We start from the raw sequence: 27,148 nt of genomic DNA, 5'->3' as shown, positions 1-27,148 counted from the left end.
GTCTGCCTTTGGCCTCGGTGGGCTGGGATGGAACCTGGAGGCCGTCCTGAGGGAGGACCCGCGTCTGTCCACGGTCTGGGCCCTGGAGATGGGCGTCTCAGTGCTGGGAATGGGGGGGGGGGCTCTACTGAGCCCGGGGCCAAGTGTGGGGCCTCCGGCCTTGGTGGAGGCTTGACCGGGATGAGCAGCCACGGTGAGCCCCCACCCCAGCACCTCGTTGGAGCTCTTTCTTGCGTGCGGACATACATGGTGGCCAAGGATGTCCCCTCCCTGGAGAGCGACTCCCTCATCCTTCCCAGAGATGCACTAGGTCCCGCTCTGGGGGTCAGCAGTGTGATGACCTCCAGCCTCTTCCTCCCGGCGCCGTGCCCACCATGTTGGTGTCTGTGGCTTCCTGAGTTTGAGGGTGGGACGCCCCCGGGGCGGACAGGGCGCGTGGGGCCCTGGTTTAGGCAGAGACCCAGGCTCAGCCCCACGGCCGAGGCCTTGCCAGGTGGGCCTCCGTCCCGACTGGCCCGTGAGTCCACCCCTCTCTCCCCCAGCAGGGGTGGACCCTCGTCCTGTGTCGAGGGCCAGACGGTACATATTTCAGGCTTTGTGGGCCAGACGGTCTCTGTCGTGACCACTCAACTCTGCCCTCCTGGTGTGAAAGCAGCCGTGGTCGATCTGGAAATGGGTGAGCGTGGCCGTGTGCCAGTAAACTTCATGGAGACTGAAATTTGGATTTCGTATCACTTTCATGTGTCGCCGAATATTATTCTTCTGGTTTTTTCCCCCCCGACCGTTTGAAAACATGGAAACGTGCCTCAGCTTTGTGGCCCGTGCAGAGCCAGGCAGCGGGCTCCCTTGCCACGCTTGGGGCCTGTCCTGGGCCTGGGAAGGAGCCCTGGTCGCCGGGCTCGGCCCTCCCGGAGTGTGCCGTTCTGTCTCCCTTTGTACCCGGGGCCCGTGGCACGGGCTCCCGCAGCAGGAAGCGCTCAGGAGGAGCAAAGCTTCTCCATCTTGCGCCAGAAATCGTGCCAAGTGCTGGGGCCGTGATCACCCACTTTGTAGGTGAGGCCGCCGAGGCCGCCGGGGCTGGGCCCCCGGGGCCTGGACATTCGGTGAGCGAGGTGAGGGCCCTGACGTGGCGGTGGAGGGACGCACCGCCATCGGCCACTCGGCTCCAGCGGGGACCTCAGTGGCAGCGGGGTCACCGGCCTGGCCGAGTCTCCGTCTCCTCGTCTGAAAAGGGGACGCCCGTGGGCACCCTGCAGGCTGCCGGGGGCATTTGATGGGAAAACGCGGGCCTGGCGCTGTCCCTGTCTCGTGCCTGGCTCCTGCTGGAAAGGTCTCACAGCCTCTCTCTGCTGCTTCCCTCCCAGAAGCTCAGTGCTGGTGGGTGCAGGAGGTGGGGACAGCTGCAGGGTTTGCTGTCACCTCGTTTGGGGCTGTGTCAGTCCTTAGCTGATGCAGATATTTGGATCAGTGAGGACAGGGACTAAGGAGGGCATGGAGGAACTGACCTTGGAAGCCGGATGGCTTTAGGTAAGTGAAGGCTGGAGATGGGCGGTTGCTGCAGAGATGGCCCCCATTAAAAAAAAAAAAAAAATTTTTTTTAATGTTTACTTTTGAGAGAGAGAGCGGGAGAGGGGCAGAGAGAGGGGGAGTCACAGAATCCGAAGCAGGCTCCAGGCTCTGAGCTGTCAGCATAGAGCCCCACACGGGGCTCGAACTCACGGACCATGAGATCATAACCTGAGCTGAAGTCAGACGCTTAACCGACTGAGCCACCCAGGCGCCCCGGGGATTCTCCATCGTTGCTGCCAGCCGTGCCCCGTCCTGGGAGGGTTTGTCCCCTGACTGCCCAGCACCGGCCCCTCCCCTGGGCCTTAGGAGACCCCGTGAGGCACCGGGTTGGGCCCTTAATGGAGAGGTTATGGGGGCTGCCCGAGGTCACACAGCTGCGTGGAGCGTGAGGCCTCTTGCCAACCCGCACCACGGCCCTTGGACGGTCCCCACTGGTGAGGAGGCTGGGGGCTGCCCAGGGCCTGAGTCCAGAGGTGGCCCCGGGCTGCCCGGCCCTGCCCTTGTGGCTTCATGGCTCTGGGCCCGTCCTCACCTGCTCCCTGGTGCTGGGAGGGGGCTCACTGTGTCGTTGCTCCCCACTCGTGGTCACGCGCTCATGGGCATCGGGCGAGAGAAACAGGGACCCCTGACACTGTGTCCCTGACCTTCCAGAAGAGGAGACGGCAGGAGGGGTTCTTGAAGAGACGAAAGGGGCACTTTCCAATGCAGAAAGCCATCCAGCAGGCCCGCGAGGGGCTGCCTGTCGGGACGCTGGGGAGGTGACAGTGGCCCTACTCCAGTCGTGTGTTCTGACCTGTGTCCCCCCGGCCCTGCCTGCTCTCCCCAAATGCCATTTCTGGAACTGGGGAATGCACTGCTTGGGGGTGAAGTTGAGGCCTGTTTGGGGGGGGTCTCAGGGTGAGGGGGCCTCCCTGTCCCCGCCCGGCCGTGGGGCCCTGCTCAGTGCCCCTCCTCCACCGTCAGATGACGTCAGGTCCCTGCCGAGCTGTCTCCCGGCGCATTCATGGCTCTGCCACGCAGATCAGTGCGTCCCTGAGATGTGGGAGGTGGCAGGGAGGGTGCTGGTCCGCGCCCCCAGGAGTCCCTAGGCCGGGGACAGGCCTGGGTGCCAGGTGTCGGCCTGCTCCCGCGCCCCGCCGCCCCAGCCCTGCCTCTGGGTGGTCTCCTCCCTCAGTGCACCTCCCTTTCTGTGCCACACGCTTCCAGGTTGCCCAGATGTCCACTCGATCGTCGTAGCTGACCTGTAGGCGCAGGATGCTGCCAGGCGAGGGTGGTGTGGGCACCGATCGCGTGGCGGCCAGTGGCCCCAGGGAGAGGGGACCTCTGCAGAGGCGCAAGGGCTGAGCCACCTGCCAGGGTCCCCACGGCCCGCCCCGCCCCCGCCTTCCTCACGCCAGAGCCGAGGCTCACGTTCAGGCTTCTCTGGCTCGTCCCGGCAGGGGCTGGCTGTGGTCCATGGCGGTGCTCCTGTTTGCTGGCCCCTGGGGCTGGCAGGCGGCTTGCTGAGAGGCCTCAGTGCCCCACAGGAGCGGGGGGTCCCAGCTTGTAACTGTTCCGGGGCCATCGCCACCTGTCCCGGGCACACGGGGCACCTAGGGCAGTCTGCTCGCAGCCCGTGTCAGGCCCTCGTGCTGCGGCAGCCACATCCGGAGACCCTCCCTCCCTTCCCTGAGCTCCTCCCACTCTGCCTTTACCCCTCCCCGCCAGAGGTGGGCATCTGTGTGCCCCCCAGCCCCCCGGGTCTCTGGCCGCAGGGACAGGAGAGAGGACAGCTGACGGGCATTTCGGCGAGGGACGAGGCCGCTCGGATCTGAGCTGTTGTCCCGCGCGGGTGATGGCCTCACACAAGAGCTGCCACGGAGACACTCGGTTTTACTTGTTTTCACCCCAGAGCTCGGAGGAAGCAGGCTTGAGGCGCGGCAGCGGGGTGTGACCACACGGCTGCTCCCCCGGGCCTCTGTGCTCCTGGCTGCAGAAGGGGCCCCCGTCCCTCGAGGTGTCTGGGCGTAGTCGGTGCGGTGAGGGCTCAGGGCCGGTGTCCTGGCTCGGCTGCCGAGCACCGAGGGCCGTGGAGCTTGACCGTCGTGGGGCCTCGGTTTCCTCCTCTGTAGGATGGGGAATCTTTCTCGGCGGGTGAATAGATAAACGTGGGGGTCTCTCCAGACGATGGAGTAGGAGGCGACCAGAGGGAGGAACGAAGCCTGACAGGTGTTGCCGTGTGGACGGACCTCGGGCACGTGTGGAGGGAGAGAAGGCAGACACGAGAGGGTAAGGACTGTGGGACTCCAGCGATATGAGGTTCCAGGGCAGGTGAATCGACACACACGGCGAGTGGAGGGGGGGAGGGGGGAGGGGGGAGGGGGGAAGGAAACCGGGCGGTGAGTGTACTAAATCACCAATCGTAATTTTGTTCCGTGTCCTTTTTTTTAAATGTTTATTTTTAAGAGACAGAGACAGAGAGCGAGCAGGGGAGGGGCAGAGAGAGGGAGAGAGAATCCCTAGCAGGCTCCACACCCATCACAGAGCCCATCATGGGGCTCGAACTCGTGAACCGTGAGATCATGACCTGAGCCCAGGTCAAGGGTCAGACGCCTAACTCACTGAGCCACCCGGGCGCCCCTAGAGCCTTGGGCTGGCAGGGGATTATGTGAGGCATTTGAGCAGGTGCGGGCAGGTGAGTACCTGAAACCCTCGCTTGCTGTGCTGGGGGCCTCGGGGCCACCGTGTGACTCCCACGGGCCCCGCGCACTTTGCCTGTGGCCTCCCTCTTCCACAGAAGATGGAAAGGGCCCAGTTTTATGACGGTGCGGATGTAAAGGCAAGGGCACTAGAAGCATGTGTTGAAATGTGGTCTTTGACCTCGCACCCCTTTGGGCCCTACAAGTGCTGGCCCGCCGTGCCTGGGGAGTGGCTCAGCCCTGCGTGGTGGCAGGACACCTTTCTCGGGCCTCTTCTTGTCCCGGGTCCGTGCTGCTGCAGGACTCGGGGCACTGAGGCAGGGCTGGGTGCCCCGGGGGTTCCGCGGGACTGACTTCTCTCCCTGGGAGTGAGGCTTGAGTGGAGCCGGAAGCAGCTGCCTCTGCTCCAGGCTCCTGACTCAGCGCCTCAGACAGGACGGCCCAGGAGAGCTCCTGAGCTCCTGTGTCGGGAGAAAGTCCCCCCTCCTCCCCACCTCCTGTGCACCCGATTCAGAGTGTACGATGAAGGAAGACGGGGGCCGGGAGCGTGTGAGAGGTTGCGTCTCAGTGGCCCCACCTGTAAAATGGGACCGTCATCTCTAGGTGCCTCCAAGGGTGATGGGAGGAAGGCTCCTGGGGCATCTGATGTCCCCCGTGAACAACGGAAGCCGCTCGGGGTCTGGGTGCTGGGATCTGTGTCTGCGTAATCCCTCCTGCGGGAAGCCGCCCTGCCTCTGACGCGGGAGTCTGCGCTCTGGTTGACAGGTCCCGGGCCTTGTGCCACTGGGTGAAGGAGGGGCGTTTTCTCCCCGCCCTGCAGTAGCCCAGCGGCCCTGGAGCCGCGATTGCCCCCCGGAAGCGCACCCGGGGGCGGCATTGGCGGTCAGCGAGGATGCGGGTTTTCTCCGTGTCTCTGGCAGATTCGGTTTTCCTGCATTGGCGGCCACGCTCCTGGAGCCTTCCCTGCCGTCCCTCCCGCTGACCTTCCCGGCCGGGCGTCCGTGTGGGGGCGGTGGGCTTCCTGAGGGTTCCATCGGGGGAGCGGAGGGGCGGGCCGTGGAGGACGGGCGCCTCGTCTGGGAGCGAATAAGGGCGTCAGTAAATCCAGGCTATAAACCTCGCCTTCCGCAGGCGGCCCTTGTGTGCGGAGCTCACGTCTGCTTTGGCTCTGCGGTGCCGTGAGGCCCGGCTGCACTTCTGGGACTTGTTTCTGGAACTGGGTGCACGTGCGGACGAATCCCAGTGGACCTTGGGGTCAGGAGGCCGGTGCGACCTGCCGTCTCTCTGTGCATCCCTGCATCCCTGACAGGTCTGCGCGGTGCTGGCCGCCTCCAGTAGGCGGAGAGTGGGGGGGGGGGGGGTGGGCTCGCGTCCATCCTCCCGGCGGTGGCTGAGGGTTCTGGGGTTTGGCCTGCAGAGCTCCGTCCACCCTGTGCGCCCCACTCTGGCCAGGGGGCAGGGTCCAGGCGTCGATGGCTGTTGAACGGCTGGTTCTGTTCATGCCAGGGACCACACTCTGGACCGGCTCTGGATCTCCATCCCGAGGCCTCCCCCCTGCACGAGTGTGTCCGGCTGGTGGTGGTTGTGTCCTGCGGGGTGGGAAATGGCCCCGGCCAGGCGGCCAGCAGGTCACCGCCGTGTCTCGCCTTGCCCAGCGGAGCGGCTCCGGTCTTCAGCCTTTCTGCCGCTTCGCCATCTGGCGGCCGTGGGGACGTGCAGGCCAGCACGTGGCCTGCGTCCGGGGGGTGGATCCGGCCGGAGTGCTCAGCCCCTTCCTGTGTTCCTCGGGCGCGGCGGTGTCCCCTGCGTGCTGGGCTGGGTCTGGGCTGCTCCCAGGCTGCCCGGCGATGCCTGGATGATCATAATTAGTCACAGTGCTGGGGGCGCCTGGCCACGGACCTGACCCCTGCAAAGGACAGCCTCGGGGAGCGGGGGTGACCGGGGGGCCGTTTGATAGCCCTGGAGGCTGAGGCTCAGGGCGTCCGGGAGCTGGTCGGCGTTCACCGGGAGGGGTGGAGATGGGACTCAAACCCGTGGCCTCCTGTGGCCACGGGCCCACGCGCCGTGCGTGCCATCGGATGCACAGCCGCCTGCACGCTCTCGCGGTAATTCACGCGCTGGCAGCCCCTCTCCTCTTTTTCTAAACTCGTGTGTGTGGTAAAAAAAATTTTTTTCCTCCTTCTGAAAAACGAGAAGATAGAATTTTCACACACCACTCCCTCCTCATGCAAATAAACCTTGGGAGAAATCGGCCTGCCATCTCCATGGGTGTATTTGGTGGTAATTTAGCTGCTTAAATGGAACATCTGTTAGCCAGCGAGGCTCCGGGGGAACGGAGCGGCCGATCGCAAGAGTGCTGGGGAAGCAGTCTGTTTGCAGCAGGAGCTCAGGCCCCACAGCCACCCCCCGTCCACCCCCACCCCCCCGTCCACACCCGCGCGTGGAGGGGCGCCTGGCACTGAGGACCACGGTGCGACAGGCTGCAGGAGGCTGGAGTGTGTGTGCCCGCCCCGGTTGGGTCCCCGAGGACAGCTGTGCGGGCTCAGCGAGGCCGGGGCTCAGGGGAGGAGCCCGTCTTTCCAGCCTGCCCGTGCCCGAGGGACTCTTACACCCAGGCCCCCCACCGGCCGCGTTTCCCCCTTCAGCCGAAGAAGGGGGGTCGTGGTGGTCGGGAACCAGGCCGGGCCCGAGCTCAGACCTGCCCCGCTGCCGATGGGGCCGCGTGCGCCCCCGGATGCGCTTCTCAGTGACCCCTTCCCCCCACCCTGCCTATGCCCCCTCGGCTCACCTGTGAAATGTGCTGCCGTGTGATCAGGTGAGGTCCCCAGAGTCTCCTGGCTCCCAGTAGGCACTGGTTTCCATGTGGGTTCCGGCCTTTCTGTGAAGTGGGTGGTGGTCGTCCCGGCAGCCAGATTCTGGGGGGAGGGCGCCTTCCTTCCCTGCCTCCTGTCGGGTCTCCTCTTCCGTTAAGGGATCTTCCCGGGCGCCCCCAGCGCCTCCTCCAGCCCCCACAGGATCTTTGGAGCTTCTAGCTCCACATTTACTGAGCACCTACTGCCCGTGCCTGGCTGGCCCTCAGTGCGAGGGAAGGACGGGTGAGGCCTGGCGACTCCTTCCGGGAGCTCAGAGTCTGGGGGGGGGGGCAGCGCCGAGGGGAGCAGCGGTCACCTGGAAGGGGAAGTTAGAGGAACCCAGAGCCACTGCCTTCAAGGCTGTAGGGAGGCAGGGGGGTGGGTGGTGGGTGGCTTGGTCCGGGGTGCAGAGGTGTCACAGGAGGGGGTTGGAGAGAACGTGATGTCCTGGATTTGGCCTCAGAAGGCTCTGTCTTGGGGGCGCCTGGGTGGCTCGGGCCGGTTAAGCTTCTGACTTCGGCTCAGGTCATGATCTCACGGTTCGTGAGTTCGAGCCCCGCGTCGGGCTCTATGCTGACAGCTCAGAGCCTGGAGCCTGCTTCGGATGCTGTGTCTCCCTCTCTCTCTGCCCCTCCCCTACTTGTGCTCTGTTTCTCTCTCTGGGTCTCAAAAAATAAATAAACATTTAACAACAGAATTAAAAAAAAAAAAAAAAGAAGGCTCTGCCTTGGCCTCAGTGCTGGGAGTGGATTGGAGGCAGACGCAGTCACCCCAGCAGGGAAGTGATCAGGCCTGGCCCGGGTAGGGTAGGGGGTGGTGTGGGGGAGGGGAGAGAAGCTCCCGGCTCCAGGGTGTGGGGGAGGCGGGGTGATGAGGAGGGTGCCCTGATGTCAGGCTTGGGCAGTGGTGTAGACAGTGGGGCTCGTCCACATCCCCCCGTGGGGCTCAAGGTCTGCCGTTGGCGGTGGCCCAGGGAAGGCCCGGCTCGCCCAGCGGTCTGTCCGGAATCTGCCCTGCACCGGAGTTGCGGGACGTTTCGGCCCCACCCGGTTGTGTTCTGTGTCTGGCTTTGAGCTTCCTGCCTTTTTTCCGGTCTCTGTGTGGCTGACCACATCGGTGTCCAGGCTGGACTTGGGGGCGGGGGGCTGGCCCCGGCCTCGCCGTGCCAAACTCTGCGGCCTCTCGTGCGGCCAGGGCCTCAGCAAGAGACCCCTTCCACGAGCACCGGGCTTCATCCTGGACTCCCCTTCCTTGATGATGACGTTCTCTCATCTGCTAACAGCTCTGCCTTCGCCATCGCGATTGATCAGGTCGTAAACAGGTGAATCCAGCTCCCTGGGGAAGCACAGATCCCAGCGCGTGCGATTCACCTGCAGGTGACACGACGGCCTTCGCGGAGACCCAGCAAGACGGCCGCAAACCCAAAATCGTGGCTTGTGTTGTTTTTAAGTGGTTTTTGCCTGTGGGAAGTGTGTTTTTTCTTACAAAGGGTTCCGCTTTCCATGGATCTCTTCGAGAGCGCTTTATTGCTATTGATTCAGTGAAGCTTTAATCAGGAAACAGGCTCGCAGTGGGCTCTGGGGACAGTAACCTCCCAGCCTCGCCGGTTCGTTCCGTGGGGGAGAATTTGCCGTGGCTCGGTGGCCGCACGGGAGCAGCTGTCTGATGTCTCGAGCTCGAGGCCCGCGTTCGGGCAGGGCCGGACCCCAGGACTTGGGGGCTGTCAGAGGGTGGGACATCACTGTTTCACACTGGGTGGGACTCAGAGACCCAGGACGGTCTCCCTGCCCCTCACCCCCTTCCTCTGCAGTGAGGGCCCCCAGGCTCTGTAACGGGGGGCAGCACGTACCATGGCATGACATTGGCATGGCTGTCAGGAGAGGGGGGGCCGGTGTTTGTCTAAGGTGTCCCGGAGGGATATCCGGGCCTCCCAGGATGGCGCTGTGGGTAGGGACCCTGGACGGTCACGGCCTGTCCATGAGAGGTTTCTCCCCTCCGCGGGCCCCGGTGTGGATGGCACCAGACACACACGTACGTACAGAAGGCTTGCTGGTCTGCCTGCCAGCTGGAGGGCACTGTGCAGTTACCTGTGCATCCCCTGGGAGTCCCCGGGGCATCCCCGAGGAGCCGGGGCTGTTGCCTTAGTCCCCACGTGGCAACCTGCTTTTGTCCCTGCTGTGTCTGCCCCACGTGGCTTCCCGTTCACATTAGTTCATCCGTTCCAAGGTAGGTATTTTCTTCGTGTTCTGACGTCTCCGAAATGAGCGTGGGCCTGGGAGCCTTGTGAGGAGGGCCGTGGCCGGCACTGAGGTCCGCGCGGTTATGTGTGTGTGTGTGTGTGTGTGTGTGTGTGTGTGTGCAGGGAGGGCATCTTTAGTCAGCAGGGAACGAACGTTGAGACAAACAGCCCCAAACACCGACTTCTAGAGAACCCGGTCAAGGAAGTAATTGACCTGGCAAGCACTCTTTCCGAATGGCCTTCTGCGATTCCTCCGTGTTGACGAAATCGTCACGGAGACAGCGGTGTGTGCGGTTCTGGGAGCCTTGCAGGGTCGGGGTGGGGCCGGGAGGGAGGGCCTGGGCGGGTGTCTCCCGGGGGATGGGGAGTGTGGGGGATGGAGCCCACTCTGCACCCGGCCTCTGGGTCCTGGGGGGCGACGGGGAGGCTTCCTTTTGTCTTCAGGCCTCTCTCTGCGCAGCCTTGAGTCCTGGAGCCTCTGCCCCCCCAGGTGCCCAGGAGGGTCAGAGAGTGGGCACAGTTGAGATGGGGGTGCCCACATGGTCTGCCTGCGCCTCCTATCCTCTGGCACTGGGCTGCCGTGTTTTGCCGCACCTTAGCCCAGCCTTTGAGGTCCATGAGGCCACCGGAGTGGGGACACGGGTGGCTGGGGGCCATCAGGACAGGTATCCCAGGACCAGGTTGTCGGGAGGCTGGGGGATGAGTAGCCAGGGGCAGGGGCGGGTCCTTGGGGCGGCACCCCTTTCCTGTCCTAGGGGTGGGTCCGGAGCCAGGGGCGGCCGCCTCTGACGACCCGAGGCCGCCCTTCCGCCTCCTTCAGACTCATCGATCCGAGCGTGTTTTCCTGGACGGGTTTCAGCGGCTGTTCCCAGAGCAGCTTGTTAAGACTCGTCCTTGCTTCTCAGCGAGCAAGGTGCCGCTGGTTGAGCAGTGCTCCAGACCAGCCATCCCGGGGGTCGGCCGTGGGACGTGCGTCCCCGAAGCTCCCCTCCGAGAACCAGAGGTCAGGTAGCCGACCCTCAGCTTGCCTTTCTGGCTGGTCTCCTCTCAAGCCAGCCGTTTGGCTCTGGGGCCAGAAGCGGGGGCAGCTGTTAAAAGTAGCTTATTGCCCTGCCTGAGTGTGGGGTCCGGGGAAGGAAGGAGCTGGGCGCCGGGCCACACATGTCCTCGCTGCCTCCTATCCCAGATCTCCTGAGGTCCAGCCAGAGCGGAGGGGGGGTTCCGGACCCTTGGGGTGGGGTCCGCAGCCCCAGACAGCAGCGTTCGGCCCCTCTGCTTGTCTTCAGGGGAGCGGTACTCTCCATTAGAGCACCCCGTTTCCTTCCTCTCTGCTGCCCTTGGCTTTTCGGCCACAGACTGACCCCCAGGCATCTGTGGAGGGTTCCAGATGTGGTCCTGGGCCCGGCCTGCCGGAAAAGCCGTCCCGAGAAGGACAGGGAGGGGCACCCGGTGTGGCTGCTCGGCGGCCGTGTGGATCGGTGGGTGATGGATCGGGACCTTCTGCTTACCTGCCCCCCCTGAGCCGACATCTGCGGTCCGTCAGCCCTGGATCCGCCCTGGGGTATCCAGCCTCGTGACGGTGACCGCTCCTCTCCTCTGAGCACCTGCCTCCTGCTCCCCCTTCCTTGGGCTCAGGCAGCCCCTCCCCCTTCCATGACCTCCCCTGCCTGGTGTTCCCACAGCTCTGCTCCTACTCAGCCGGCATTGGCCCTGGGGGCTTTCCCTGCCCTGCCCTGGCATGGGGGCCGGGGGCTCTGTTCAGCGCAGCCCGGAAACAGCCCTCTCCCATCTCCCTGGAGTTGGACCCTGTCTCTCTGAATCTGAGGCGCCTTCTTCCTGGGTGCCAGACTCCTTTACTGAACAGAGGGTGTCGCAGAGTCAGGTTGGCAAAGCGCCACAGGCCTGGGCCGGCAGAGCATCCCGCGTCGTCAACCGTCTGGAGGGAGGAAAGAGCCTCGCCCTGACTGAGGGGCGCCTCCCTGCGCTGCGGCTGTTGGTGTCAGCAGGCTCCCGGCCGAGAGGAAACAGAACGCACTCTGCTTCCACTTTCTTCTTAGGCTGGTGCTTGGTTTCCCGGCTTGAGGAAGTAGTTGGCAGTGATGCTTTGGGGTTTGGGGCGAAGCTTCCCGAGGGATCCTCCCGGTGGGACGTCCCTTTGGCCCGAGCTCAGGGCGAGGCTCCCTGCTGGGCCGCTGTACGCCCCGGGCCCCTGGGCCACCTTGGCCTTTGCTCAGCGGTTGGAGGCCTCTCCAGGGACCCGGGGAGGCGGGGAAGGGAGCCTCAGTGTCATGGTTAGTGTTTTAGCTGCGAGATCATGAAATTCCCCACGGACCAGAACTTTCTCAGCCCGGCTTGGGCCTGGGAGGGGCAGCTCTGACCTCCCCCGTGCACCAGCGGCAGGCCGTGTCTGTCTGGTGGGGTTGGCATCACGAAGCTGGTTTTTGTGTCTGTCTGACTCTTCCTGGAGACAGAGGAGCGGTGAGCAGCGTCCTGCACGAAGGAGCTGAGGGTCACCCAGCGACCACCGGGGCCCCAGGGCTTGCCAGCTCTTCCCGGCACGTGTGTCCTGGGGCAGCCCCTCAGCCTGGAGGCCTTACAAGGACAGAGATCTCTCCCGTCGTCTGGTAGAGGCCCCAAGGCGTCGTCGAAGGCCCCAGGGCGCGGTCCCTCCCGGCCTCTCTCAACGCATCATCCAGTCTCTGCCTCTGTCTTGCCTTCTCCACCCTGTGTGTCCCCACCAGGCTTCCGACCTGTGGGGCCTGCCTTTCTGTCCCCGTGCTCTGGCCCGCCCCCGGACGCCCCTGTGGTCTGCAGCTGGTGGGCCGCAAGATTCCCCCCCACCCGGAGCCGCTCCACTGCTCTCTCACTTCCCTTGGCCGCCCCCTCCCCGCCCCCTTCTCCCGAAAATAACCCCGGGGTGGGCGGGCACCTCGCAGGCCCAGCCTAGGAGCCTCGGTTTAACCGTCTCTTCCCGTGGGGGGTGGGCAGAGGCTCGCGCTTTCCTACTGGGTGCCCACGTGCCTGGCCCCGTGCGGGGCCGGGCAGCCGTTTGAGTGATGCAGGGGTGAATCATGAATGAACGAAGCAGGGAAGGTGGGTGGCCTGCCCGGGGCTTCCCAGGGCCCTCGTCCGTGGAGCCCGCCCGTGCCTGTCTGTGCCCAAGGCCGTTGGGCTGTGACCGTCCCCTGCGGCGGCCCTGCCTCCACGCGCCCCGTAGCGGACAGGGGCGCAGTTGTGGGAATGGCCCGGGAGGGACAGAGCCAGTTACTGTCACGTAAATGTGATCTCGAAACCCTGGAAACACCCGGAATGCCCGACGGGAGGCATCGCTGGGGTGTGTGGCCCGCGTCCGGGGAGATTCCCAAACACCAGGCCCCCGTGTCACACTGCCAGGGAGGAAATGCCAGGGCCCAGAGCTGCGTGCTGTTCCCAGCAGTGGATTTTGTAACAGCAGAAGATGCGGAGTCAAGAGGCTGGACGACAAAAAGCCCTCGCGCGGTCGGTGGTGCTTCGGGGCCGGAGCTCACGTGGGGTTTCGTTTTATTCCAGACTTCCGCCTCACGGAGGAGAGGCTGTTCCTATCTGGGGAGAAAAGACCGGCACCCTGAGCAGGTGGGGCGGGGTTGGGGCTGGGGTTGGGGCTGGAGCTAGCTGAAATACCAGCTCTGGCCAGCTTCCCTCTGCTGGGACAGCTGGGGGCGTGCCCGCCCCGCCCACCCCCTGCCCTGCTGGCCTCTGCCCCCAGGCCCCTGCAGCCTCCCTCCCCCGCCCGGCTCCCACCGGCTGGGGGGCGGGCGGAGGGTGGAGGGCGAGTCCACAGCTGCGAACATTCCTGACCCCGGTTCAGGGGAGAGGGCCCAGCTGCTCCTGGCAGACAATGGAGCTCCTTCCCGCCCCCCCCCCCCTTGCCCTCTGTGCCCCCTCGGCGCTCTGCCCTGGGGCTGGCGCTTGTGCGGCTGGAATTTCCAGTGTGGAGAAGGTTAGGCGGCTGCAGGGTTCACAAGAAAGCACTTCTCCCACAGCCAGCCCAGAGTGCAGGGTCTTTTTAAGAAATCCTAAAAGTAATGCGCAGTCATGGGAAACGTGACGGGAGGCCACTCAGGAAAGTTCCCCGGACTCCTGCCCCGGGCAGGCCTGTGTCACTGACTTCGAGGCCCCCAGACCCACAGTGGCCATCAGAGGCTGTTTTTGTGGCTCCTGAGAGAGCCAGAGACCCTCCCGCAGGGGTGGCGGCTTTGGGGGGACCGGCCCCCAGATGCATCCACACAGGGGTCCCATGCTAGGGGGACCTGGCGAGCCATCCAGTTCCCGAGGTCTCCCAACCGGTTTCTTGTTTGTAGCGAAATGAGCATGAAGTCCGCTGTCTCAGGCGCTTTTTGGGGCACAGTCCAGTGACAGGCTGTTCACAGTGCTGCACAGCCACCGCCCCACCCGACTCCAGAATCGTTTTCACCTTGTAAAACCGAGGCCACCCAACACACAAGCCTGCACTCCCCGCTTCCTGCGGCCCTGACCCCACCGCTCTACTTTCTAATTTGGTTTTTGTTTTTTTTTTAATGTTTTGTTTATTTTTGAGATAGAAAGAGACAGAGCATGAGCAGGGGAGGGGCAGAGAGAGAGGGAGACACGGAATCGGAAGCAGGCTCCGGGCCCCGAGGCGTCAGCACAGAGCCCGACGCGGGGCTCGAACTCCTGGAACCGTGAGATCATGACCTGAGCCGAAGTCGGCCGCCTGACCGCCTGGGCCCCCCTGGCAGGCACCCCTCCACTGTCCTACCTTCTGTTTCTGTGAATGTGGCTTTTCTGGGGCCTCACGGGAGCAGACCCTGTATCCTTGTCCTTTTACATGTGGCCGTTTCCATCGCGTCCTCCAGGCCCATCCACATTGTAGCTTGTGTCAGGATCTCCTTCCTTCTTATTCTTATTTTTATTTCTTGTTTGAGAGAGAGAGAAAGAGAGGGAGAGAGAGTCGCAAGCAGGCTCTACGCAGAGCCCGATGCGGGGCTCGATCCCATGACCCTGGGATCACAACCTGAGCCGGGATCACGAGTCGGCCGCTCAACTGACTGAGCCGCCCCGGGCGCCCCAGGATCTCCTTCGTTTTTAAGGCCGGGTGCTGTTCCGTGGTGCGGCTGGCCCCCGTTTTGCTGGCCCGTCGCCCGTCGGCGGGCGGATGGCTTCCGCCTTCTGGCCACCGCGAACACAGCCATGCGCGTCCTTCGGGCCTCCGCGTTCGGTTCTTCAGAGAACGACCAGAGGTGGGATCGCGGGTCACGTGGCAATTCTGTTTTTGACGTTGTTTGGAGCTGCCGAACTGCTTTCCATAGCAGTTGTTGCCTACGCTTGCTAGTTTCCGTTTTGTAGCGTCCACCTAGTGGGAGTGAGCTGGGGTCTGGTTCCCTCCCCTGTCAAAGCTGCAGACCCCAGACCGCCCCCGCCCCCCGCCGGCTCTGCCTCCCCGAGCCCCAGGGGCTGCGGTCAGGCTCACTGGGTGGGGAAACCGAGGCTTTGAGCGGGGCAGAGACCTGTCCGCCGTCCCCAGCGAGCCGTGCGCCAAGAGTACGTGCGCCTCCGGTGACCTACCCACACTGGCTGACGGGGCGGCCGCGACGGGTCCGGGGAGACGACGCCCTGCCCCCGTGGGCCCTCTCCCCAGTGGCTGCAGTTCCTCTTGGAGGTCAACGGCTGGTCTCTGTGAGCCCGTGAATGGGCAGCGGTCACGTGGGAACAGAAATGTCTTCCGCACGTGAATGGGGGGAGAAGTGACTTGGGAAGCCGCCTCTGAGACTTTGTGTCTAAAGGAAGGGCGTCCCTTGTGTGAGGGAGGCTGGGGGGTGGAGAGGAGGTGGGGGCGCCTGGTGTCAGCATCAGGAGTTGGACCCTCTCCCCGGCTTCTTCACGGAGGGGTGGCTCCCTGCGGGGCCCCTAATCTGGGCCGTCAAGGCCGCGGGAACACGCGGGGCGTGGGTGTTTGATCGAGGGAAGGATCGTGTCCCTAAGGGACCAGGGCTCCCGACAGGCGGAGACCCCACTGACGGGTATTCAGAGGAGGGGGCCTCAGCGCCGCCCCCGTGGGGACGTCCCCGGCCCCCCACCCCAGGCCTGGCGGAGCCTCCTGCTTCCGGGGCAGGCGTCTGTTGGGGCGGCAGGATGCGGTGCCCCCCTCCCCCCTCCCCAGGCCGAGCTTGCGTGTCTGGTGCAGAAATGAAGCGCGTCTCGAAACAGAAAACACCGTGTTTACGTCGGAGCCTCCACCTGCTGGGACTTCAGAAACATTTCCCCGAGTCCTCGTCCACCTGCAGACGTATTTGTGCCTGGTTTTGACACAGACGCACCCACACCTGCACACGCCCCCTGGTGCGCCCCGCCTGGCTGCACGTCCCACACAGGGGGGCTGTGGGGTCGGTGGCAGTGACGGGGGCACAGTAAGCGGTCAGCGGCCACTACAGCCTGACCTTCTGTTCCCAGACTAGGGCTGAGCCCCTCCCCCCGGAGCCTTCTGCTGGGCGCTTGGGGTCCTTTCTGACATTTGGGGAGAGGTGGGTTTTTAAAAATTTTGGTTTAGTGTTTATTTAATTTTGAGACGGAGAGACAGGGCCCGAGTGGGGGAGGGGCAGAGAGAGGGAGACCCAGGTTCTGAAGCGGGCTCCAGGCTCCGGGCCGTCAGCACAGAGCCGGACGCGGGGCTCAAAGCTGGGAACCACGAGATCGTGACCTGAGCCAGGCGCCCTGGGGAGAGATGGCTCTTGAAAGGGCTTGTGGCACTTGCAGAGCGGGAGGCGGCCCAGAGAGGCCTGTCCCCAGTTTGGGCTCCTCGTAGACACCCACGGTGTCCCCACCCACGGTGACAGAGCTGACTCAGCAGCCTTGACTCTGGGTGGGGGGATGGGGGGATGGACGGGCTGTGTGTGTGTGTCTCTGGGGGAAAGTGGCAGTCCCTGGGGCTCCCCTCTCGTCTCTGACCCCCCCCCCCCCGCCGGGAGCTGTGGGGTCATAAGTGGACAGGACACTTTGCCCTTCTCGAGATGACGTGTGCCCACCGGAGGAGGGATTCTCCATGAGCAACCACGTCACGGCTGGCATGGTCGAGGAGGACGTTTTGTGTCCCTCTGTGCTCGTGGCGGCCGGACCTCAAAGGTGCTTCGTGTAACGCACTGGGTTGCCGTGGGTGGGAGGTCACGTGCATGACCGGGCTGTAATGGGCAAGCGTGAGGGGCTCTTGGCTGCCCCCAGGTGGGCTGCAGCCCCTGGGTGAGAGGGTGGCTTTCACAGCGGGGGGACATCAAGGGGTGAGTTTTGGGGTGCTCAAGCTGGGCGCCCTCCCATAGCAACATGGAGGCAACCACTGGATGGGGGGCCTGGGGCCCCCGAGAAGTGCACTCAGCCTGGAGCTAGGGTCCTGGGGGCGGGAGGTCCCCGGGAGGGTGCAGCAGCAGGAAGGCTCCGATTTGAACCCACATCTGTCTGCCTGAGAGCTGGCTGGGTCCGCCCGGGCCCCACACTTCGATTCAGCGGTGTCTGGGGCTGGACCAGGCACCGCGATGTTCAGAGGGAGGTGGCAGGGAGAAGGGTCTGTGGCCCACCTGGCTGAGAGCCTCTTTGGGGCCCTTGTCCCCAAAGAGCCCTGAGTCACAGCCGGAGGACGCGTCAGTGTGCCAGCCGAGCGGGGCCGTGGGGAGCTCCGTGGGCAGCGTGAGCGGCAGAGGGCTGGGCGACAGCTAGAAGAAATGGGGATTCTTGCCTTAGGTTTTCCTCAAAGCCCACTTCGTCCATCCATCCACTCCTCCCTCCACCCCACAGCCCTTCGCCAAGGACCCGAGGGCTCTGGCATCTCTGGTTGTGCTGAGGTCACGTAGCAGGTGGTCCAGGGCCCGGGGACGGCCTCTGCCCTGCGGGTGGCCCGGGGCTGCCGTGAAAAATGAGTACACGCTGGGGGTTGACAGCCCCAGAAACTCCCACTCTGCCAGCTCCAGAGCCCGGGACTCCGAGATCGGGTCTGGGCCGTGCTCCCTCCGTCCTTCCCGCCTCTCCTGGTGCCCCAGATAGATGCCCCTCGGCTCGGGTCAGTGTCCCACCTGTCTCTGCCCTGTCCTCACACGGCCTCTCCTCTTCTTCCTGTGACTCTGCTGTGTCTCTTATAAAGGACACTTGCCGTTGGATTTAGCGCCTCCCTGACCCGGGAGCATCTCACCTTGAGATCCTTAATTACATCTGCCTGGACCCTTTTGCCAAACAACATCATGTTCACTGATTCTAGAGGTCAGGACATAGGCATGTGTTTTGGGGGGTCGCCGTGCAACCCCCTACACTTGGTAAATAATGTTCTCAAGCCTCAGTCTCCTCATCTGTAAATTGGGGACCATGTCCGTGCTTCACGGCTCACGTTAACATCAGCAGAGCTGATTGGCCTAATGGCCCGAGCGGGCTCCCTGGTGTGGGGAACGCGGCTCGCCCCCGGTGGTGGCTGCTGTGGGTATCACCCTCTTTGACAGGGAAGGAAACCGAGGCTCGGAGAGGTGAAGTGACGGGCCCCGTGTCCAGGCTGGGCTCCTGGCCGTGGGCCTCATGGAGCTCGTCGACTGCCCGGGGAAGGAGGTGAGGCTGCCTGATTGGGTCTGGACCCTGCCCCGTGGGTGACTGCTGCCCCCCATGGTTGGGGCTTTGTGCGCACCCCCAGAGCGGGGAGGGGCTCTCCAGGGGGCGCATCGGGGGCCCTACCTGGGGACATGGTGGGAGGGGTCTGTTTCAGAGAAAGGAGTCCTCAGAGCCCCCTCCCCCTGCACTCCGACTTTCCCCAAGTGCCCACTCTTGTCTCCCACCACCCCCCAGAGAAGGGTTGACCATCGGGCAGCCTTCCGGGAAGGGTTTTGACACCAGGTGGCACACGTGGCTGGCGAGGGGCCTCATCCTCGGCCCGTCCCCGCCATGCCATCCTTCCAGGGAAGGGCGGCGTCTGCCTTGGTTCAGGGCGTGGAGAAGCTTCTTGCCGCCCTCTTGTCTCGGAAGCTGTTTTCCCTCAATGTTTTCAGCACAGCAGGAAGGGATAATGAGATTCGCTTGTTCAGCCGGGGGTGCGATAATCTGGTGCGTGCTGGCCATTAAGGGAGGCGTTTGGCTCTAATTTCCGCGGGCAACAGGAAAGCAAAAATAGCGGAGGCTGCTTTTCTAGAAGGAAGAAGACAGGGGGAAAGGGAGGTGGCAGGGGGGCAGGCGCCATGTCGCAGAAGGCTTGCGAGCCGGTGGTGGTGGTCTGGGCCAGGCTGCAGGAGAGAGGCGAGGGGCCGTGGATTCGGGGTGGGGGGCACCGCTCCAGGCAGCGGCTGAGCTAATCTCTCTGAGCCGGGCCTGCCTGGACCGGCCAGGCAGAGGGAGGGCAGGATTGGAACCCTCCGGCCTTCAGAAGCCGGCTCAGGGAAGACGGTCCGCTGCACAGGGAAATCCTAGAAAAGCAATTTCCTGCTGGCTTTGTAGAAAACCTTTGGTTTGACCCTGACCTTGAAGTCTCCATAACACCGGCCACTCTTTATCCCTCCGGCTCACACAGGCCGTTAGCCGGAGCGGCGGGCCTTTTGAGGACTGCTGGGAACAATTTCCATCCAGGTATCCGACGGAAATCACAGATTCTTTTCTCAGACAGCTGTGGGCCCACAGGCGTGTCCTCTGGGCCTTGGGACCCCGGGGCAGGGCCTGCCTTACAGAAGGCGCCTTTTAAGTGTCTGCTCACTAGGTCTGAATGGGCCCCCGCTCTGCTGAGGCCTCCAAACTGGCACTCGTCCAGGATTGTTTTCCGCGGGGAGTTTACCCCCGAGCATTGACGAGCAGGTGCGTGGAGATCGGGACAGAGAGGTAGCACCTGGCAGCTGACGCTGGCCCCACGCAGCCCGGCTCCGCCTGCCACCAGCACACCCCTTGTACTCCCTAACCTTTCAGAACCCGCTTCCCACAGCTCGGGGGCTGCAGACAGACTGGCGTGGCCGTTGGTGGGGAGCCCGGTGCGTTGGGTTTCGGGGGCTTAGTTTGTACGGGGGCCTGTTGACCCCGGGACCAGGCCCGTGCGGGAATCAGCCCCGAGAAAAGCCCGAGTTGAGCCCCCCCACACGGCAGCCGACCCTCCCTGGTTAGACCTGGGCCCTCTCCCGGCCACCTGTTGGAGAAGGCGGTCCTCACGCCGTGTTTCCACCTCGGAACGGCGTGCGGCCCGTGCTGAGAAGGGAGGCACACAGGACCCATGCCGGGCTCCGCGCAGTGCCTGGCAGGGGCCCCGCGGCTGTTTGTTGCCGGAGAAAGCGGAAATGCCACCTGACGATGTTGCGGCCCATCTGCGTGTGACCCACTTAGGAGGCTTGCCACACGGTGAATTGAAAGACGCTGCTGCCTTGTGTCCTTTCTATCCCTCTGGTTGGTGACAGGCTAGCGGCCGTGGGTCAGGCTGCCTGCCCGCAGGCTGAGGTGGGGTGAGGCCCCCACTCCCGGCGGGGAGCCCGGCCTGGCCCCAGTGCCTCCAGCAGCCCGGTGCGTGTGCAGCCCGGGAGGTGGCCTGAGTGGAGGCAGAGCTCCTGTTAAACCGAGCAGACGTAACCGAGCCCCAGATGCTGCACAGATAAGTCCCCGCTGGGCCTGCACTTTGCCTGCGTGGAGCCGGGACAGTCACCGCAGCTTCGGCCCCGGGCCGGCGGGGTTAATGCTAACCAGCCGCACGGGCTGCGCCCCCCATCTGACGTCCCGGGCCTCAGTGTCCCCATCTGAAATGGATGATAAGTGATCTCCGTCCCCAGAGTTGTTGGCACAGTGGACCCACACCGGCGGGCGCGGGGAGGCCCGCGGGCGGTACGGACGTGTGCAGGAACAAGTGGTCAGGCCAGCCCCAAATTCCACCTGCCTGCTTGTTTTTGGGAGAGATGCTTCGGGAAGTGAGGGCTTCCCCCACGCAGTGGCACCTGCCCAGGGGGCCCCAGATGCCGCTAAAGCCTTCACGGGTCATGGCTGCTGGGGGGAAGCAGGGCCACTTTGGAATGCCAGCCCTCGGGACACCCAAGCATGCTTCATAGTCACGTCTTCTTTCCTTCTTTCACTAGATAGTGAGCCCCCGGCGGGTCATTGACCCAGGTGTTTGGGACCCGCGGGGACACTTGGCCTCCGTTTCTATCCCCACGGGAATGTCTGACTAGCCTGTCACCTCAAGGCCACCTGTTCATGTACCCCAAGGGCCCCGAATTCGAAAGATCCATTCCAGCAAACTGCACCGATTAAATAGTAATGAAGCCATTTTAAAAGGTTTTTGGAATGAGTATGGCATAAATAAGACAGGAAATTAATTCATTTTCCCATTTTTTATTGATCAAAGACGCGTCAGCCGCCGGTCAGGGCATCTGATCCGCAGGCCTCAGCAGCGTGGCCCCGGGCGGTCGGTGTCACTCCAGAGGGACGGCATGTGATTCGTCATCGTGAGGTGCGGCTTTAGTGTCCCGTGTTGGGACATTTCAGGAACACTCCGCGATGCCCGTGGAAAGTCGAATACGGAGCCCCGCCCCCCGCCCCCGCCTGCCTCAGAAAGATGCAGGGATTTTGAAAGGACATCTGTTGTGTTGATGAGGTTGACACACCCCATCTCCCGCGGGGGGCTGTGCTGTCCCGGCTCTCTCCCGCCGTGGGGGGCGTGGGAGACAGTGCCGTGTATCTCCTCGTGGTCCCTCCGCCTTGACTGCGAGCCCAGAGCCTCAGACACACCACCCCCTGGAGGCCTTTGGCCTCCTCCCTCCCTCTCCCCCAGCCTCTGGGCCACAGCTTTGAGCAGTGAGAGGCCAGCAGAGGTGTGGACCAAGGGCCCGGGTCCGTCTGGGGTGTGGGTGCTCCCCAGCTCCAGGAGGGAGGTTGGCCCTGAGTGCAGATCACAGGGCCCTGGGTCGTGGGGGCCAGTCGTCTGCGTCCACTCTCCCCGGGCGTGGCGTCACAGGGGCTCTGGGAGCAGGGACTTCAGGATGTCCCGAGGGAGGTGGCCCCAGTGTCAGCTGGTCCCGGAAGTCCGAGGGCAGGATTTTCTCTCTCCGTTTTACAGACGGAGGAACAGGCACGGAGAGGACAGGTTGAGCTGGAACGGCCTGGCCGGGGCTGTCCCCACCAGAAGGGCCAGCTGCGGGTCAGGAGCTGGGCCGCCGTGTCCTGCCCCTGGTGGAGGGCTGGAACATGGAGAGCAGCGTCTCCGGTCAGGGACAACTTACAGGGGCCAAGGGAAGGTCAGGGGTCTCTGGGGAGCCCCCCGTCGGCTGAGCATCACCGTGGGGGGCAGCAGGGCCCCTGGCCTCCTGACCCAGCGGGCGAGGCGGTCATGGGGCTTCCCCAACACAGGCCCTGCAGGAGGAGGTCAGGGGGCACCCGGAGGGGTGCTCTGCGAGCCTCACTTTGTCTGTCTGTGGAATGGGGTAATCACGTCCACGCCTTCCAGGGCCCCTGCAGGCGTCCAGTGGGTTTGTGCAGGGGGGCACGTCCGCTGCCGTTCAGACCGCACATCCCCGGCCTCTCAGTTTCCCCCTGTGCACCTGCCTCTCAGTGCTGAAGTACACAGGCAGCCCCTGAGGGACGTGGGGACGACACAGAGTCCCCGGCACTGGACGTGCGTGGTGGGCCTTGGGTGGATGTGAGTTCTGGGGGCAGGGTGTCCGATTTGCGATTCTAGCTCGCCTTCGAGGGGTCACAGGAGAGGCCACGGAGGTGTGAAGGCAGCCCCGCCCGGTGTCTCCTCCGTGTGTGGCAGGCGGTGGCTCCCCGATCAGCAGGTTGGTGTCAAAGCCACCAAAGAGAAGTGGCCATCGTGGGTCACACCGGGGGGCGTGCAGAGGCCTCGAGTCTCGGACGCGGGGTCTTGGCTCTCCGGGTCGACTCTGCGTCTGGTGCCCGGGATCCCCTCGCTGGGGCGGGCCTTCCGGGGGCTGAATGACAGCTGACAGTGGGCAGCAGGCCCTGCGAGGCTGGCGGAGGGCGGCTGGGCACGGAGCCTGGGCGTTCCGGCTAATCTGATCTCAGTAGGCGGGACGGAGGGGTCGGGAGTCCGCTGCGCAGGCGGCCCGCCTCTTGGCACGGTGGCCAGGGCCCTCCCCGTGGACCGGGGTTGGGGGAGCAGCGGGCAGGGCAGTGCCCTAAGCAAACACAGCGGGGGCCTACTCGGCTCTGGGCCGCCTGTCACTTGTCACAGGGCCAGTTGTCCTGGGACAGACCCTTATTGTGGCCGCTAAGCAGGACTTCTGGGGCCGTGCGCTCACCTCCAGATGCCAGGGAAGCTGTGTCTGGCCGTCCTTCGTCGAGGGCCTGGAGGGCCAAGAAAAGAGAAGAAGGCCACTCGTCCCTGAGGCCACAGGGACACGGCCAGCAGCCGGCCCTTCTCGGGCCTCAGGACAAGGATGGGCAGCTTCCGGCCTGGCACTGGCCGCTGTCTGGGCCCTCCCTCACCTGCCGTCGCTCAGCCTGTGGCTGGGATGTGCCGAGACGTTCTCTCCCCGTCTCGCCCTCGGGAGCCTCTTTCCCAGAGTCTGAAGCTGTCTGAGCGAGGGACAGTGAGCTTCCGGCTGTCCAGGCCTCGGCCGCCGCCCCTCCTGGGCCCAGGGCGGTGGGGAAGGAGAGGCCGGCCATCGGGCGATTGGACTGGAGCTGTAGAAACAGCAGTTGCCCCCGCTTGGTGGGAAGAGGGAGGAGCCACGAGTCCGGGCACGGGGCCGACCCGCCCTCGCCGCGCCTGTCCGTGGCCGATGAGGGGGGTGGAGTGACTGTGCCCCACTTGCTAAGCGCGCTGGCCAAGAGGAAACACCGGGACTCTCGGACACCCGTCCTCGCGAAGGACGTCCCTATCCCGGAGCAGGTGTGGGTTCCAGTCTTGGCTTGGGTGCCTCAGTTTCCTCTCCTGAGAAATGGGTGACTGATTGGAGGGTGGGGAGTGAGGGCATCATGGCAGAGCCGCAGAGCCGGGCGGACATAAGGGGAGGTCTCCGTGAAGGAGGCCCCCTCCTCCCGGTTCTGCCGTGTCCGTCTCTCTGGGGTCAGAACCTGCCTGTGTGCCTCAGTTTTCCCAGGGCCGGCCTCTCGTGGGCCCTGAGCGGCACCGGGCTCGCCGTGGAAGGCTGGGGCCCACGCGGCTGCGGTTGGGGAGGGGCCAGGCGGGCAGACGCTGTGCCCGCAGGGCAAGGGGCGCCCGCCCGTCCTGAGCCCCGAAAGGAAGCCTGGCCTCGCCGGCTGCGATTATGGCGAGGAGCTGTGTAATTAACTCTAAAAATGGGAGGCTGAGGAAATAGAGTGGACGCTTCGGGGAGATTGGCGTCAGGCGATGCTCAGCAGCGGAGCCGGCCGAGGCCGCAGGGTGGGCGGGAGGGTCTGAGACCAGCGGGGACGAGCGGGTGCCAGCTGGGGCGGCGTGTTGGCGGCCACGAACCGGGGGGCTTAGGGCAGTGAAAGTGTATTTTCCCGGCCGAGCCGTGGGCCTGGCTCTCTCTCGGGGCCCCTCCCAGCTTCCGCGGTTTTGCTGGCCGTCGCCGTAAAATACAGGATGTACAAGATTTACCATTTTAACCATTGATATTTTATTTATTCATTTATTTGTTATTATTATTTTTTTAAGGGAGAGAGCGTGCAAGTGGGGGAGGGGCAGAGAGAGAGAGAGAGAGCGCGAGGGAGAGAGGCTCCCAAGCAGGTGCCATGCTGACGTGGGGCTTGATCCCACAACCCTGGGATCATGACCTGAGCCGAAATCAAGAGTAGGACACTCAACCGACTGAGTCCCCCAGGTGTCCCCATTTTAACCATTGTTTTGAATGTTTATTTTTGAGAGAGAGAGCGAGCAGGGGAGGGGCAGAGAGAGAGAGAGAGACACAGAATCGGAAGCAGGCTCCAGGCTCCGAGCTGTCAGCACAGAGCCCGACGCGGGGCTCGAACTCACGAACCACGAGATCATGACCCTAGTGAAGTGGTTGAATGCTTAACCGACTGAGCCACCCAGACACCCCTTTTCTTTTTCTTTTTCTTTTTTTTTTATTAATATTTTTATTTATTTTTGAGAGAGAAACAGAGCACAAGTAGGGGAGGGTCAGAGAGAGAGGGAGACACAGAATCGGAAGCAGGCTCCAGGCTCCAAGCTGTCGGCACAGAGCCCGACGCGGGGCTCGAGCTCACGGACCGCGAGATCATGACCTGAGCCGAAGTCGGCCGCTCAACCGACTGAGCCCCCCCAGGCGCCCCCATTTTAACCATCATGGTGTCACCTGGCAAGCACCTCTGTCGTTTCCAGAACTCGTTCATCACCCCAAGCTACATCCGTCCCCGTGAGACACTGTCCGCCCCGGCCGGCACCACCGTTCTGTGACTCCCTGTTCTGGGTGCCTCGTGTCAGTGGACTCCTAGTGTCCCTCCGCCCGAGCCTCGATGCTTCAGGAATGGCAGACAAGGCTGTCCACCCCAACAGCTATGCCTATGCAACTTACATTGATTAGAAAAAAATTAAAAATGTAGTTTCTCGGTCAGATTAACCTCATTTCAAGTGCTCAGGGGGCACATGTGTCTAGTGGCTGCCCTACTGGACAACACATACCTCGAACTTATCCATCCTTCCAGAAGGTTCTGTGGGGGCGTACTCTTGTAGGCTCATGGGGATGAAGGAGATGTGACCAGTAGCATCAGGTCCGAGCCGGGATCGGGCCTTAGGCCAGAATGTGTTTTGCTGTTGGACACATCTTGGTCGTCCTTTGTCTACTGAAGAAATGGGAGTCCGTGCTGCCTGCAGACCAGGGCGTGTGGGATCCACGCTGGTTCACGGACATGGACGCTGGTGCTGAGCTCGGGGGAGGGGGTCTCCTTGTCCTTAGGGGCACTCACATGTTTGGGGGTCCCGGGGTCATGTCTGCGGTTTGCTCTCGCACATTCAGGAAACACTGTATCCCCACACAGCCCGTGCGTCAGCATCGGCCGTAACCAGTGACCCACCCTGGCCAGGACAGGAGGAGCGGCCCAGGGTGGAGGGCACCCAGGGTGGGTGCTAGGCCAGGGCGCCGCGTGCCTCGAGGGCATTCTCTGAGCAGCTGCTTCCCCAGGTCGGCCGTACCTTCTGATTCTGGCCTGTCCTTCCTTCCATCCGTCCCCGCGTCTGCGTTTCCGGGGGGCTGGCGCTGGCCCTGTGATTCTCTTGCCGTGGAGCCCCCGGGCCCTTAGTGAATGGTTACTGGTGGGGACGACCGGTCTGAAGTCCCGGGCCCCTTCAGCCCACACGTTGCTGTCCTTGCCTCTGACGCGCCCTTGCTGACAACTGGGTGGACCGATGGTCCTCGCACAGCATGGCTCACTCTGTGCCATCACGGTGCACGGCCCAGCCAGGCACGTCCCGTTCGGAAACCGGGCCACAGGAGCCGAAGCCGCTGTCCCTGGTCCTGTAAGTTGGAATCAGTGGACAGGACTCGAACCTGGGGCCAGAACACTCTGGATGGTGCTCTCCAGGAGGCCCGGCCCGCAGCCCCCGTGTGTCCTTCACCAGCAGCTTCTCCACAGGGACCGCAGCCGGCCATCCCGTTCACCCCCAGCCCCGAACCTCCAGCCCCCGTCACTTTGCCAAGCCCAGTGTCGCCGGGTCACCGGGTGGAGGAGGTGCCCCAGTGCTGATTGGGAACCCTGGCCCTGTGCGCCCCCAGCCTCCCACTGCGGCTGGCGTGTCCACTCCCGGGGTCCGCCACGGACGGCTTCCACGGACCGTTCTGGCCTTTGGTTTCATCACATCTACGATAATTGGGGCGGACCTGCGCCAGGGAAGACAGGTGTGTGTGCGTGTGCATGTGCGTGCACGCGTGTGTGTATGTGAGGGGCGCACGTGTGCAGGTGCCCGTGTGTTCACGCGCTGGTTTTGCTGATTCGAGACTACATTTCCAGTTGCGATCGTCAGTGCTGGGTCCCCCTGGGCAGGGGGGCGGGACAAAGGGTCAGGAGTGGCCGGGGTGAGCCGGGGGCGCCTGTGACGTCTGGGCCAGCGGGCCAGCGGTGGTGAGGCCCCCCCCCCCCCCCACCACGGCAGGAATGCGCGTCCGGGCCGGCAGCCGCTGCCTTTACGCTCTTCTCACCCACCCCGGGGGCTCAGTGCTCTTGTCTTCTCTCCTCTAGTTCCTGTGTTTAAAGAACATCCGCACCTTCCTGAAAGTCTGCCACGATAAATTTGGACTCCGGAACAGCGAGCTGTTTGACCCCTTCGACCTCTTCGATGTCCGAGACTTTGGGAAGGTGAGTGTTCGGGCACGGTGGCCGAGCGCCGGCTCTGTGCGGGGCGGCGGGGCGGGGTGGGGGGGCCCCGACGGGACAGGCCTGCCTCCTCCGGGTCTCGCCGCACCCAGGGTGAGGTCAGGTGTCCGGAATCCGGGAGGGCAGAGGGAAGGCAGGGTGTGGACGAGGACACAGCCGGGGGCCGAGCCCTGGCCCTGCCTCCCTAGCCGGGGGGGCACCTGACGTATACTTGCCCCCCCGAATCTCCACTCTTCGCGGGAAGTCGGGCAGGTGTTACTACCAGCCCGCCCGGGGGTCGCCTGAGATGCTGCAGGGGCACGTTTACTCGTGGAAAGATCCGTGGCGGTTACGCTCAATGCCAGCAGAGCAGCCTGGCTCTAAGCATGTGTTGGGCGCGGAGGGGGTGATGACCCGAGCCCCCCAGGGTTCCTGGAGGTGATCCTCCGGGCCTGGGCCAAACAGCTCAGAAGTCTCCCCGCGTTCTCAGAAGCGCCCTTTGTCAGCTGTCCTGCAGAAGCCCTGTTGGTGCGGGTGAGGCAGGTACGAAGGCCGGAGGCTGGCGGGGCGTTTCA

At 63.9% G+C, this 27,148-nt stretch overlaps 1 protein-coding gene across 12 annotated transcripts in view; it reads left to right on the top strand.

Moving 5' to 3' along the window:
- VAV2 (vav guanine nucleotide exchange factor 2) overlaps nt 1-27,148 on the top strand; it is a 165,048-nt gene that overhangs the window by 5,525 nt on the left and 132,375 nt on the right. For 11 of the 12 annotated variants that reach the window (XR_006710367.1, XM_045469550.1, XM_045469547.1 and 8 more), the window contains exon 2: nt 26,460-26,576. Coding sequence is in view for 11 of the 12 variants with exons in the window: in XM_045469550.1 (XP_045325506.1) it covers nt 26,460-26,576 (117 nt within the window). In the remaining variant the exon portion in view is untranslated. Of the gene's footprint in view, nt 1-26,459; nt 26,577-27,148 lie in introns of those variants that run through there. The other variant, XM_045469551.1, reaches the window with a different exon arrangement.

This window comes from Leopardus geoffroyi, chromosome D4, assembly GCF_018350155.1.
Source record: "Leopardus geoffroyi isolate Oge1 chromosome D4, O.geoffroyi_Oge1_pat1.0, whole genome shotgun sequence".
In the NCBI taxonomy this organism is placed as follows: Eukaryota; Metazoa; Chordata; class Mammalia; order Carnivora; family Felidae; genus Leopardus; species Leopardus geoffroyi.
Note: the sequence above shows the minus strand (reverse complement) of the source record. Positions and strands in the feature narration are given on the sequence as shown.